Here is a 12,983-nt window from a genome sequence, read left to right as displayed (position 1 = left end):
TAGGGAGTTACAGAGATAGGGAGGGGGTGTAGGGGCTGGAGGAGGTTACAGAGATAGGGAGGGGCTGTAGGGGGCTGGAGGAGGTTACGGAGATAGGGAGGGGGTGTCGGGGGCTGGAGGAGGTTACAGAGATAGGGAGGGGGTGTCGGGGGCTGGAGGAGGTTACAGAGATAGGGAGGGGGTGTAGGGGCTGGAGGAGGTTACGGAGATAGGGAGGGGCTGTAGGGGGCTGGAGGAGGTTACGGAGATAGGGAGGGGGTGTCGGGGGCTGGAGGAGGTTACAGAGATAGGGAGGGGTGTAGGGGGCTGGAGGAGGTTACAGAGATAGGGAGGGGTGTCGGGGGCTGGAGGAGGTTACAGAGATAGGGAGGGGGCGTAGGGGGCTGGAGGAGGTTACAGAGATAGGGAGGGGGTGTAGGGGCTGGAGGAGGTTACAGAGATAGGGAGGGGGTGTAGGGGCTGGAGGAGGTTACAGAGACAGGGAGGGGGTGTAGGGGGCTGGAGGAGGTTACAGAGATAGGGAGGGGCTGTAGGGGCTGGAGGAGGTTACAGAGACAGGGAGGGGGTGTCGGGGGCTGGAGGAGGTTACAGAGACAGGGAGGGGGTGTCGGGGGCTGGAGGAGGTTACAGAGATAGGGAGGGGGTGTAGGGGCTGGAGGAGGTTACAGAGACAGGGAGGGGGTGTCGGGGGCTGGAGGAGGTTACAGAGATAGGGAGGGGGTGTAGGGGCTGGAGGAGGTTACAGAGATAGGGAGGGGGTGTAGGGGGCTGGAGGAGGTTACAGAGATAGGGAGGGGGTGTAGGGGCTGGAGGAGGCTACAGAGATAGGGAGGGGGTGTAGGGGCTGGAGGAGGTTACAGAGATAGGGAGGGGCTGTAGGGGGCTGGAGGAGGTTACGGAGATAGGGAGGGGGTGTCGGGGGCTGGAGGAGGTTACAGAGATAGGGAGGGGGTGTAGGGGCTGGAGGAGGTTACAGAGATAGGGAGGGGGTGTAGGGGGCTGGAGGAGGTTACAGAGATAGGAAGGGGGTGTAGGGGGCTGAAGGAGGTTACGGAGATAGGGAGGGGCTGTAGGGGGCTGGAGGAGGTTACGGAGATAGGGAGGGGGTGTCGGGGGCTGGAGGAGGTTACAGAGATAGGGAGGGGGTGTAGGGGGCTGGAGGAGGTTACAGAGATAGGGAGGGGTGTAGGGGGCTGGAGGAGGTTACAGAGATAGGGAGGGGTGTAGGGGGCTGGAGGAGGTTACAGAGATAGGGAGGGGTGTCGGGGGCTGGAGGAGGTTACAGAGATAGGGAGGGGGCGTAGGGGGCTGGAGGAGGTTACAGAGATAGGGAGGGGGTGTAGGGGCTGGAGGAGGTTACAGAGATAGGGAGGGGGTGTAGGGGCTGGAGGAGGTTACAGAGACAGGGAGGGGGTGTAGGGGCTGGAGGAGGTTACAGAGACAGGGAGGGGGTGTAGGGGCTGGAGGAGGTTACAGAGATAGGGAGGGGGTGTAGGGGCTGGAGGAGGTTACAGAGATAGGGAGGGGGTGTAGGGGCTGGAGGAGGTTACAGAGATAGGGAGGGGGTGTAGGGGCTGGAGGAGGTTACAGAGATAGGGAGGGGGTGTAGGGGCTGGAGGAGGTTACAGAGACAGGGAGGGGGTGTAGGGGGCTGGAGGAGGTTACAGAGATAGGGAGGGGCTGTAGGGGGCTGGAGGAGGTTACGGAGATAGGGAGGGGGTGTCGGGGGCTGGAGGAGGTTACAGAGATAGGGAGGGGGTGTAGGGGCTGGAGGAGGTTACAGAGATAGGGAGGGGGTGTAGGGGGCTGGAGGAGGTTACAGAGATAGGGAGGGGGTGTAGGGGCTGGAGGAGGTTACAGAGATAGGGAGGGGGTGTAGGGGCTGGAGGAGGTTACAGAGATAGGGAGGGGCTGTTGGGGGCTGGAGGAGGTTACGGAGATAGGGAGGGGGTGTCGGGGGCTGGAGGAGGTTACAGAGATAGGGAGGGGGTGTAGGGGCTGGAGGAGGTTACAGAGATAGGGAGGGGGTGTAGGGGGCTGGAGGAGGTTACAGAGATAGGAAGGGGGTGTAGGGGGCTGAAGGAGGTTACGGAGATAGGGAGGGGCTGTAGGGGGCTGGAGGAGGTTACGGAGATAGGGAGGGGGTGTCGGGGGCTGGAGGAGGTTACAGAGATAGGGACGGGGTGTAGGGGGCTGGAGGAGGTTACAGAGATAGGGAGGGGTGTAGGGGGCTGGAGGAGGTTACAGAGATAGGGAGGGGTGTAGGGGGCTGGAGGAGGTTACAGAGATAGGGAGGGGTGTCGGGGGCTGGAGGAGGTTACAGAGATAGGGAGGGGGCGTAGGGGGCTGGAGGAGGTTACAGAGATAGGGAGGGGGTGTAGGGGCTGGAGGAGGTTACAGAGATAGGGAGGGGGTGTAGGGGCTGGAGGAGGTTACAGAGACAGGGAGGGGGTGTAGGGGCTGGAGGAGGTTACAGAGACAGGGAGGGGGTGTAGGGGCTGGAGGAGGTTACAGAGATAGGGAGGGGGTGTAGGGGCTGGAGGAGGTTACAGAGATAGGGAGGGGGTGTAGGGGCTGGAGGAGGTTACAGAGATAGGGAGGGGGTGTAGGGGCTGGAGGAGGTTACAGAGATAGGGAGGGGGTGTAGGGGGCTGGAGGAGGTTACAGAGATAGGGAGGGGGTGTAGGGGCTGGAGGAGGTTACAGAGATAGGGAGGGGGTGTAGGGGCTGGAGGAGGTTACAGAGATAGGGAGGGGCTGTTGGGGGCTGGAGGAGGTTACGGAGATAGGGAGGGGGTGTCGGGGGCTGGAGGAGGTTACAGAGATAGGGAGGGGGTGTAGGGGCTGGAGGAGGTTACAGAGATAGGGAGGGGGTGTAGGGGGCTGGAGGAGGTTACAGAGATAGGAAGGGGGTGTAGGGGGCTGAAGGAGGTTACGGAGATAGGGAGGGGCTGTAGGGGGCTGGAGGAGGTTACAGAGATAGGGAGGGGTGTCGGGGGCTGGAGGAGGTTACAGAGATAGGGAGGGGGCGTAGGGGGCTGGAGGAGGTTACAGAGATAGGGAGGGGGTGTAGGGGCTGGAGGAGGTTACAGAGATAGGGAGGGGGTGTAGGGGCTGGAGGAGGTTACAGAGACAGGGAGGGGGTGTAGGGGCTGGAGGAGGTTACAGAGACAGGGAGGGGGTGTAGGGGCTGGAGGAGGTTACAGAGATAGGGAGGGGGTGTAGGGGCTGGAGGAGGTTACAGAGATAGGGAGGGGATGTAGGGGCTGGAGGAGGTTACAGAGATTGGGAGGGGGTGTAGGGGCTGGAGGAGGTTACAGAGATTGGGAGGGGGTGTAGGGGCTGGAGGAGGTTACAGAGATAGGGAGGGGGTGTAGGGGCTGGAGGAGGTTACAGAGACAGGGAGGGGGTGTAGGGGCTGGAGGAGGTTACAGAGACAGGGAGGGGGTGTAGGGGCTGGAGGAGGTTACAGAGATAGGGAGGGGGTGTAGGGGCTGGAGGAGGTTACAGAGATTGGGAGGGGTGTTAGGGGGCTGGAGGAGGTTACAGAGATAGGGAGGGATGTATGGGCTGGAGGGGGTTACAGTGATAGGGAGGGGGGTGTAGGGGCTGGAGGAGGTTACTGAGATAGGGAGGGGGTGTCGGGGGCTGGAGGAGGTTACAGATGTAGGGAGGGGTGTCGGGGGCTGGAGGAGGTTACAGAGATAGGGAGGGGGTGTTGGGAGCTGGAGGAGGTTACAGAGATAGGGAGGGGTGTAGGGGCTGGAGGAGTCGTAGCAGATGATTCATTTCTTTCAGGCGAGCCAGGGCTATTGAATGCAGATGGTCTTTGTATAGCTCCGTTTAAAGTTGGCCTGTACAGACCACAGGGATTGTTAGTGGCTCCTCCGAGATAACGAGGAGTCCGATTACTGAAACTGCAAGCGGCTTCTTGTGGGGTCACAGACCATTTAGACAATTTTAAATTTTAATGCTGAATGATGTGAGTGACTGTGTCTCAGACTTTTCATCAAAATATGCAGTGAGAGCTCATGGTTCTCAGAGAAGGAATCCGCTTCCACCACCTGTTGAGACAGAATGTTCTAGATCCTCAGTCTCTTCATCTCTGAACCATTTTCCACTGAGTTTCATTGATGAGTTCTTATTCCTCACTCGCTTTTCAGAAAGAATATTTCCCTAATCTTCTCCAACTCTCCCTATCATCGTCATCTTGGGTTAACATTCTTCACATCTCTCACTGCTTGCCGTTATCGGACAATGGTCAGGGAGAGAGGGGTGGGAGGAAGTGTGTGAGGGGCACAAACAAGTTCATAGGATCTTAAATTGGCCTCGCAGGTGGAGGATGTGGTCAAGAAGGCTTATGGTGTACTGGCCTTCATTAATCGAGGGATTGAGTTTAGGAGACAGGAGGTAATGCTGCAACTTTATAAGACCCTTGTCAGACCCCACTCGGAGTACTGTGCGCAGTTCTGGTCGCCTCACTACAGGAAGGATGTGGAAGCTATTGAGAGGGTACAGAGGAGATTTACAAGGATGTTGCCTGGATTGGGTGGCATGCCTTATGAAGATAGGTTGAGGGAGCTTGGTCTTTTCTCCCTGGAGAGATGAAGGATGAGAGGCGACCTGATAGAGGTTTATAAAATGCTGAGAGGAATAGATAGGGTGGATTCTCGGAGGCTATTTCCCAGGGCTGAAATGGTTGCTACGAGAGGACACAGGTTTAAGGTGCTGGGGAGCAGGTACAGAGGAGATGTTAGGGGTAAGTTTTTCACTCAGAGGGTGGTGAGTGAGTGGAATTGGCTGCTGGCGGTCGTGGAGGCAAACTCATTGGGGTCTTTTAAGAGACTTTTAGATAAGTACATGGAACTTAGTAAGATAGAGGGTTATAGGTAAACCTAGTAACCTCTAAGGTAGGGACATGTTCGGCACAACTTTGTGGGCCGAAGGGCCTGTATTGTGCTGTAGTTTTTCTATGTTTCTGTGTTTAATACCTCCTTATCTGTTCATCTAGAATCACCTGAAATAAGATGATCAGTAAGGTTGGAATGTGTCCACGTAATTGGCACCTCATCTACAAACATTTACTCCTTCCATCAATACAGTCACAGCCGTGTGTACCATCTACAAGATGCACTGCAGCAACTCACCAAGGCTCCTTAGGCAGCACCTTCCAAACCCGGAACATCTACCATCTAGAAGGACAGCAGATACCTGGGAACACCCCCACCTGGAGGTTCCCCTCCAAGTCGCTCACCATCCTGACTTGGGAATATATCACCATTCCTTCACTCTCACTGGGTCAAAATCCTGGAATTCCCCCCCTAACAGCACTGTGGGTGTACCTACGCCACAGGGACTGCAGCAGTTCTAGAATCACCATCACCTTCCCAAGGGGCAATTAGGGATGAGTAATAAATGCTGTTCAAGCTTCTAGCAAACAGTGTGTACTCTGGGTATACAATCCACTCCTCCAGTGTATACTGTATGCTCCATGTGGGAGTGGGGGGTTGTGGGGGCAGGGAGTGGGCTAGGGCTGGTGGGTGAGCAGGGGTGAGGGAGCAGGGGTGATGGGGCAGGTGTAGGGGTGGGGTGGACAGGGGGTGGAGGGGCAGGGGTGAGGAGGCAGGGGTGATGGGGTGGGTGTAGGGGTAGGGAGAGCAGGGGGGAGGGGGCAGGGGTGATGGGGCAGGTGTTGGGGTGGGGAGGGCAGGGGGTGGAGGTCAGGGGGTGGGAGCAGGGGGTGGGCTGGGCAGGGGGGGTGGGGGAAGTGGCTTGCCCCCTCCTCTCTGCTCCTGTCTTCCCGGCCAGGTTGTTGGGGTGTTGGGGGTGTTGGGGGGGGTGGTGGTGGGCAGTGTGGGCATCGGCCCAGGTTTCTTCCAGCCTGAGATTTTGTGATGAGTGAGGGAATATTTGGAATGGAATGCTGAGAAATCTGAGTTTCATCAATGAATTCATTTGTATTGATCTTTGATTAGTTTCCTTTCTATTTTAATAAATTGAAAAGCTTTGCTAATCAGATTGGCCATTGATTCAGGAGCAAAGAGCAGTTTGTAATTTTCTGGGACAGTACCCAAGGTTAATTAGTTTTTCTGTCTGCCGATATACCCAAGATATGATTGGATATAAATCTTCTCTTTTGAGGGAGACGCTGTGACTAATCAGAATGTTTTCGCCTTTCACACAATCGGCACAAAGATCAGGATGATGCCAGAACGCATGATTCTTTCACCACCCCCTCCCCTCCCACTCACCCCCCCCACCTATCCCCCCCACTCACCCCCCTCCCCTCCCACTCACCCCCCCCACCTATCCCCCCCACTCACCCCCCTCCCCTCCCACTCACCCCCACACCTCCTCCCTGACCTCCCCCCCTCCACTCACCCCCCCACAATTCCCCCCACCCCACCTCCCCCCTCCCACTCACCCCCTCTCACTCACCCCCCCATGCCCTCCCCCAGCTCTCTTCAATAACGCTCGGTGGTCACACTGTCCTCTCGAAGCAGCTTCCCAGGGAATTGTTCTCCTGACTCCAGGTTGCTCACCGCGAGACCCACATAAAAACATAAGAACTAGGAGCAGGAGTCGGCCATCTGGCCCCTCGAGCCTGCCCCACCATTCAATAAGATCATGGCTGATCTTTTTGTGGACTCAGCTCCACTTACCCGCCTGCTCACCGTAACCCTTAATTCCTTTACTGTTCAAACATTTATCTATCCTTGCCTTAAAAACATTCAATGAGGGAGCCTCAACTGCTTCACTGGGCAGGGAATTCCACAGATTCACAACCCTTTGTGTGAAGAAGTTCCTCCTCAACTCAATCCGAAATCTGCTCCCCCTTATTTTGAGGCTATGCCCCTAGTTCTAGTTTCACCCGCCAGTGGAAACAACTTCCCTGCTTCTATCTTATCTATTCCCTTCATCATCTTATATGTTTCTATAAGATCTCCCCCTCATTCTTCTGAATTCCAATGAGTATAGCCCCAGTCTACTCAGTCTCTCCTCATAATCCAACCCTCTCAACTCTGGAGTCAACCTAGTGAATCTCCTCTGCACCCCCTCCAGTGCCAGTATATCCTTTCTCAAGTAAGGAGACCACTTCCACTTGAGAGAATTCATCTCATTTACAAATCACTGGTTAGACCCCCGCTGGAGAATAGTGTCCAGTTCTGGGCTCCACATTTTAGGAGGGACATCAGGATCTTGGAGAGGCTGCAGAGGAGATTTACTGGAACATTCCCAGGGATGAGAGACCTCGGTGAATGTGGAGAGACTGGAGAAGCTGGGATTGTTCTCCTTGGAGCAGAGAAGGTTAGGAGGAGATTTAATAGAGGAGCTCAAAATCAGGAAGAGTTTTGATGGAGTAAATCAGGAGAAAGTGTTTGCAGTGACAGGAGGGTGGGTAACCAGAGGGACACAGATTGAAGAGAATCGGGAAAAGAACCAGAGGGGGAGATGAGGGGAATTTATTTGACACAGTGAGTTGTTGTGATCTGGAATGTGCTGCCTGAAAGGCCGGTGGAAGCAGATTCAATAATAACTTTCAAAAGGGAATTGGGGAGAGAGTTGATGAGGGAAATGCAGGACTCTGGGGCAAGAGTGAAGTGGGTGGAAGTAATTACATAGCGCTCAAAGGGCCAGCACAGTCACAACGGGCCAAAAGGCCTCTCTCTCTGCCGAATGATTCTATGGGGGGATTTCTCTGCCCTCCTGTTTGACAGACGGGAAAGCGGAGGGGCCAGAGGATCCAACGGAATTCCAAAATGGGTTTTATGTTGCTGGGATTCCGCTTGTCGTCCCCCCCCCCCCAAGCCACTTCCCATTGCCTTCCCGGCCAATGATGTGATGGGGTTCCTGCCACAAAATGTCTTGAACCCTGTCACACTGCATTGACGTGTCATTGGTGGGTCTTCCTGCAGTAACATCCTCCGAGGTGGAACATCCTCCCCATGCCCCACCCCCTTCCCCCTCCTCCACACCCCCTCCCCCCTTCCCCCCCACCCCCTCCCCCCCGGCTCCTCCACCTCTGTGGGGTTTACAATGAAGTCCTGACCAATAGGGAGCTGGGTTAGAAGCTCCTCCCATCTCGCTGGAGCAGCTACTGCGAGTCCGTGATAGGTATGTCCCTGTCAGGCAAGGAGGAATTGGTAAGGCTAGGGAACCGTGGTGCACCAAAAAAGTTGATTCGTTGGTTAAAAAGAAAAAGGAGGCTTATGTTCGGATGAGACGTGAGCACTCGGATAGTGCACTAGAGAGCTTTAGATTAGCTAGGAGGGAGTTGAAGAGCGAGCTAAGAAGGGCTAAAAGAGGACATGAGAAGACTTTGGCTGATAGGGTTAAGGAGAATCCTAAGGCGTTCTATAGGTATGTCAAGAACAGAAGGTTGGTTAGGGCAAGATTAGGGCCAGTTATAGACAGCAGAGGGAAGTTATGTGTGGAACCGGAAGAGATTAGAGAGGCATTGAACCAATATTTCTCTTCGGTGTTCACGCAGGGGGACAAGAATATAGCTGAGGAGGACACTGGGTTGCAGGGGAGTAGAATAGACAGTATTACAGTTGATAAGGAGGATGTGCTGGATATTCTTGAGGGATTGAAAATAGATAAGTCCCCTGGTCCGGATGGGATTTACCCTAGGATTCTCTGGGAGGCAAGAGAGGTGATTGCAGAGCCTCTGGCTCTGATCTTCAGGTCGTCATTGGCCTCTGGTATAGTACCGGAAGATTGGAGGTTAGCGAATGTTGTCCCATTGTTTAAGAAGGGGAACAGAGACTTCCCCGGGAATTATAGACCGGTGAGTCTCACTTCTGTTGTGGGCAAGGTTTTAGAAAAAAATTATTAGGGATAGGATTTATAGTTATTTGGAGAGTAATGAATTGATTGGAGATAGTCAGCATGGTTTTGTAGCGGGTAGGTCGTGCCTTACTAACCTTATTGAGTTTTTTGAGAAAGTGACCAAAGAGGTGGATGGGGGTAAGGCAGTGGACGTGGTGTATATGGATTTTAGTAAGGCGTTTGATAAGGTTCACCATGGTCGGCTTCTGCAGAAAATGCAGATGTATGGGATTGAGGGTAATCTAGGAAATTGGATCAGGAATTGGCTCGCGGATAGGAGACAGAGGGTGGTGGTTGATGGTAAATATTCATTATGGAGTTCAGTTACGAGTGGTGTGCCTCAGGGATCTGTTTTGGGGCCACTGCTGTTTGTAATTTTTATTAATGATCTGGATGAGGGTATAGTTGGGTGGATTAGTAAATTTGCTGATGACACCAAAGTCGGAGGTGTGGTAGATTGTGAAGAAGGGTGTCATAGTTTGCAGGAAGACTTGGACAGGTTGCAGAGCTGGGCCAAGAGGTGGCGGATGGAGTTTAATGCAGAGAAGTGTGAGGTAATTCACTTTGGTAGGAATAACAGATGTGTTGAGTATAGGGCTAACGGGAGGACTTTGAATAGTGTGGATGAACAGAGGGATCTAGGTGTATGTGTACATAGATCCCTGAAAGTTGGGAGTCAAGTAGATAAGGTTGTTAAGAAGGCATACGGTGTCTTGGCGTTTATTGGTAGGGGGATTGAATTTAGGAGTCGCAGCGTCATGATGCAACTGTACACAACTCTGGTGCGGCCGCACTTGGAGTACTGTGTGCAGTTCTGGTCCCCACATTACAGGAAGGATGTGGAGGCTTTGGAGAGGGTGCAGAGGAGGTTTACCAGGATGTTGCCTGGTATGGAGGGGAGGTCCTATGAGGAGAGACTGAGGGATTTGGGGTTGTTTTCGCTGGAAAGAAGGCGGCTAAGAGGGGACCTTATTGAAACATATAAGATGATTAGGGGTTTAGATAGGGTGGATAGTGATAGCCTTTTTCCTCTGATGGAGAATGCTAGCACAAGGGGGCATGGCTTTAAATTAAGGGGGGATAGTTACAGGACGGATGTCAGGGGTAGGTTCTTTACCCAGAGGGTGGTGAGGGATTGGAATGCCCTGCCTGCTGCAGTTGTAAATGCGCCTAGTTTGGGGGCGTTTAAGAGATCTGTGGATAGGTTTATGGACGAAAAGGGATTGGTTTAGGTTAGTGGGTCATTGTTTTGTAACTGGTCGGTGCAACATTGTGGGCCGAAGGGCCTGTTCTGCGCTGTAATGTTCTATGTTCTATGTTCTATCCCCGATGCGGGAGCTGTCGTGTTGGGGGGCAGAACATTCGGGGACCATCGGAAGGTTTGTTGAGCTCAGGTGGGAATTTCCTGTCTTGGGGTCACGGAACCAGATGTCCCGCCCCTGGGGAGGAGAACCTAGAGAGGGGACGCAGGTCAGGCACCACTCTGCCAGTGCCAGGGGTCACAGCTGGGGGCACTGTTGGTAGGAGTTTCCATTATAGAGGTTTGGAGGGGGGGAAGGGGGTGTCCCGTGTCAGTGGAGGGTCCAGTGGCTGTTAGGGAGGAGGGTGGGGGGGCTTTACTTTTATTTTTGCTCTGTTCAGGGAGCGACCTCCAGGATTTACCCCCTGTGTGTGCACAATATGGCAGCAAAAGCCAGCAGTGCCATTGGCCAGCTATACTCTGAGCTGCCCAAGCCAGAGAAACGTCCCCCCTCTGATTGGACAGTTTATTTGGATTGAGGGATTTTTGTATTTCCTGTTTTCACACTCTGACCAATGTCCTCGCTTTGGGAATGGGGCTGGGGGGAAGGGGTGGAGGGGGTGGGGGTGGGGGGGGGGGGGGTGGGGGGGCGGGGGGGTGGGGGGGGGGGTAGGATTTCTGCGCTGGTCATCAGCCCATTGACCCCGTTGAATGTTCCTTCCATGACCAACGAGTGCTGGTATTTCACTCAAACCCAGAGCCTCTGGTTCAGCCTGAGAGGCTGGATCCACAGTGTCACCCAACCTCACATTTCCTGAGCTTGCTTAAGGTTAGCTCTGAATTTAATGTGTTTAAACATTGTGTTTATATCTGTCTTGGAAACTTTGTTTAATTATTGATTCAGCAATTAATCCTTTATTTTTTTCCAATTTTTCTCTTTCTTTCTATTGAATTTAGGGTCTCCCGGGGCCCCCAGGTGAAAAGGGTGAGACAGGTGATGTGGGTGCAATGGTGAGTATTGCTATTCAAGTCTATCTGAAATCAGAATCCAACTTTCTGCTCCCATTCTGTGCGCCGGAAAGAAAAACCCAAACCCCAGAACCCTGTACGTCATCCTGAGAATGACCAAATACCACTCTCAGCCAATCAACTCCCAACACTGCTCTCAGCCAATCAACTCCCAACACTGCTCTCAGCCAATCAACCCCCAAACACTGCTCTCAGCCAATCAACCCCCAACACTGCTCTCAGCCAATCAACTCCCAACACTGCTCTCAGCCAATCAACTCCTAACACTGCTCTCAGCCAATCAACTCCCAACACTGCTCTCAGCCAATCAACTCCCAACACTGCTCTCAGCCAATCAACTCCCAACACTGCTCTCAGCCAATCAACTCCCAACACTGCTCTCAGCCAATCAACTCCCAACACTGCTCTCAGCCAATCAACTCCCAACACTGCTCTCAGCCAATCAACTCCCAACACTGCTCTCAGCCAATCAACTCCCAACACTGCTCTCAGCCAATCAACTCCTAAGACTGCCCTTAGCCAGTTTCCAAGACCATTCTCGGCCAATCAGCTGCGAATATAATTGCTGTGTTTTTCCACGTGTCAGTTATTTCTTGTTTGTTTCTCTCCGCACCGTGGTGTTATTATTATAGACTACGCTTATCAGTGAGTTTTTCTCCTTACTATTTCTAATTTCCACCCAAATGGATTCAACCTCTTTTCCCATTGAATCTCTCGCTACCACCCTGAAACCATCCTTAAATATCGGAGCTACCCCACCTCCCTTACCCTCCTGTCAGTCCCTCCGAACAGTCTGATACTCCGGGATATTCAACTCCCAGTCATGACCATCCTGAAGCTCTGAGTGGGATTTTATGGCCTCGTTCAACTTGAGACCAGAAAACTCCACCCGAGGTCAGTGGAGCTTCCCATTGCCCGCCCCTCGCCCACTCCGATTCCCATGACGGGTAGGGTGGTAGAATTCCAGTGCCTGTCTCTGTAATGGTCACCAAATCATACTCATTCGCAATGATTTGTGCCGTCAACTCATTTACCTTGTTTTGAACGCTACGAACATTCAGATAAAGTGCCTTCATGCTGGTTTTTGTACTTTCTTTTTATATCCTAACACCTCCATTAATAACATCTCCTGAGTTCCCCTCCCTTTTAACTTTTTTTGAATGGTAACGGTATAACTTTCCAATTGGGTCTCAGTCTCAGCTAATGAGTTAATTAAACTGTGTAATAATGATGGTGTTTTTCACTCAGGGACCACCTGGACCACCAGGACCACGAGGTCCGCAGGGCCCCAGTGGAGCTGATGTAAGTATAAATCAAACTGAGTTTTAGCATTGTATTCTCTGAGAAATCTCCCCGTTTAATTTAATTCTCAATGTCTTGTCTCTCAGGGAGCTCAAGGCCCATCTGGTGGAATTGGTTCGCCTGGTGGTGTTGGTGAGAAGGTGAGATGTTTTGATCAGAATTCCTGTAGCTCGGAATCTTCAGGCTTACAAAGGAGCAACTAAAATATTGTTCAGATCAAACTCCCATTTCCGGCTGGAAACAAACAGGGTAGAGACTCACAAATCAATAAAAATAGAAACCAGAGAAATAATTCCTTCAATGCCTCTGCCATTTCCTGATTGGCCCTGATAATCTCTCTTGTCTCTGCTTCTGATGGACAACATTTCGTTTCGTTTTCCCTTTGAATAAACTTATATAAACTCTGGCAATCTGTTACATTCCCAACGAGTTTTACTTTAATAGATTCACAGACTTTTACAGCACAGAAGGAGGCCATTCAGGCCACTCTGACCATTCCAGGCAACAAAGATCTGACTATATCAGTCCCATTTTTTCAGCACTTGGCTCATAGCCTTGGAGATTATGGCAGGGCACGTGAA

At 52.8% G+C, this 12,983-nt stretch overlaps 1 protein-coding gene across 1 annotated transcript in view; it reads left to right on the top strand.

Annotated features, from left to right (window-relative positions):
- The window catches only part of col11a1a (collagen, type XI, alpha 1a), a 443,284-nt gene that overhangs the window by 354,680 nt on the left and 75,621 nt on the right, over positions 1 to 12,983 (top strand). Inside the window, exons 47-49 of the mRNA XM_080195067.1 lie at positions 11,029 to 11,082; positions 12,349 to 12,402; positions 12,489 to 12,542. Of these exons, the coding sequence (XP_080051193.1) occupies positions 11,029 to 11,082; positions 12,349 to 12,402; positions 12,489 to 12,542 (162 nt within the window). The remainder of the gene's footprint in view (positions 1 to 11,028; positions 11,083 to 12,348; positions 12,403 to 12,488; positions 12,543 to 12,983) is intronic.

This window comes from Carcharhinus amblyrhynchos, chromosome 9 (assembly GCF_965287045.1).
Source record: "Carcharhinus amblyrhynchos chromosome 9, sCarAmb.v2.hapA, whole genome shotgun sequence".
Classification (NCBI taxonomy): Eukaryota; Metazoa; Chordata; class Chondrichthyes; order Carcharhiniformes; family Carcharhinidae; genus Carcharhinus; species Carcharhinus amblyrhynchos.
Note: the sequence above shows the minus strand (reverse complement) of the source record. Positions and strands in the feature narration are given on the sequence as shown.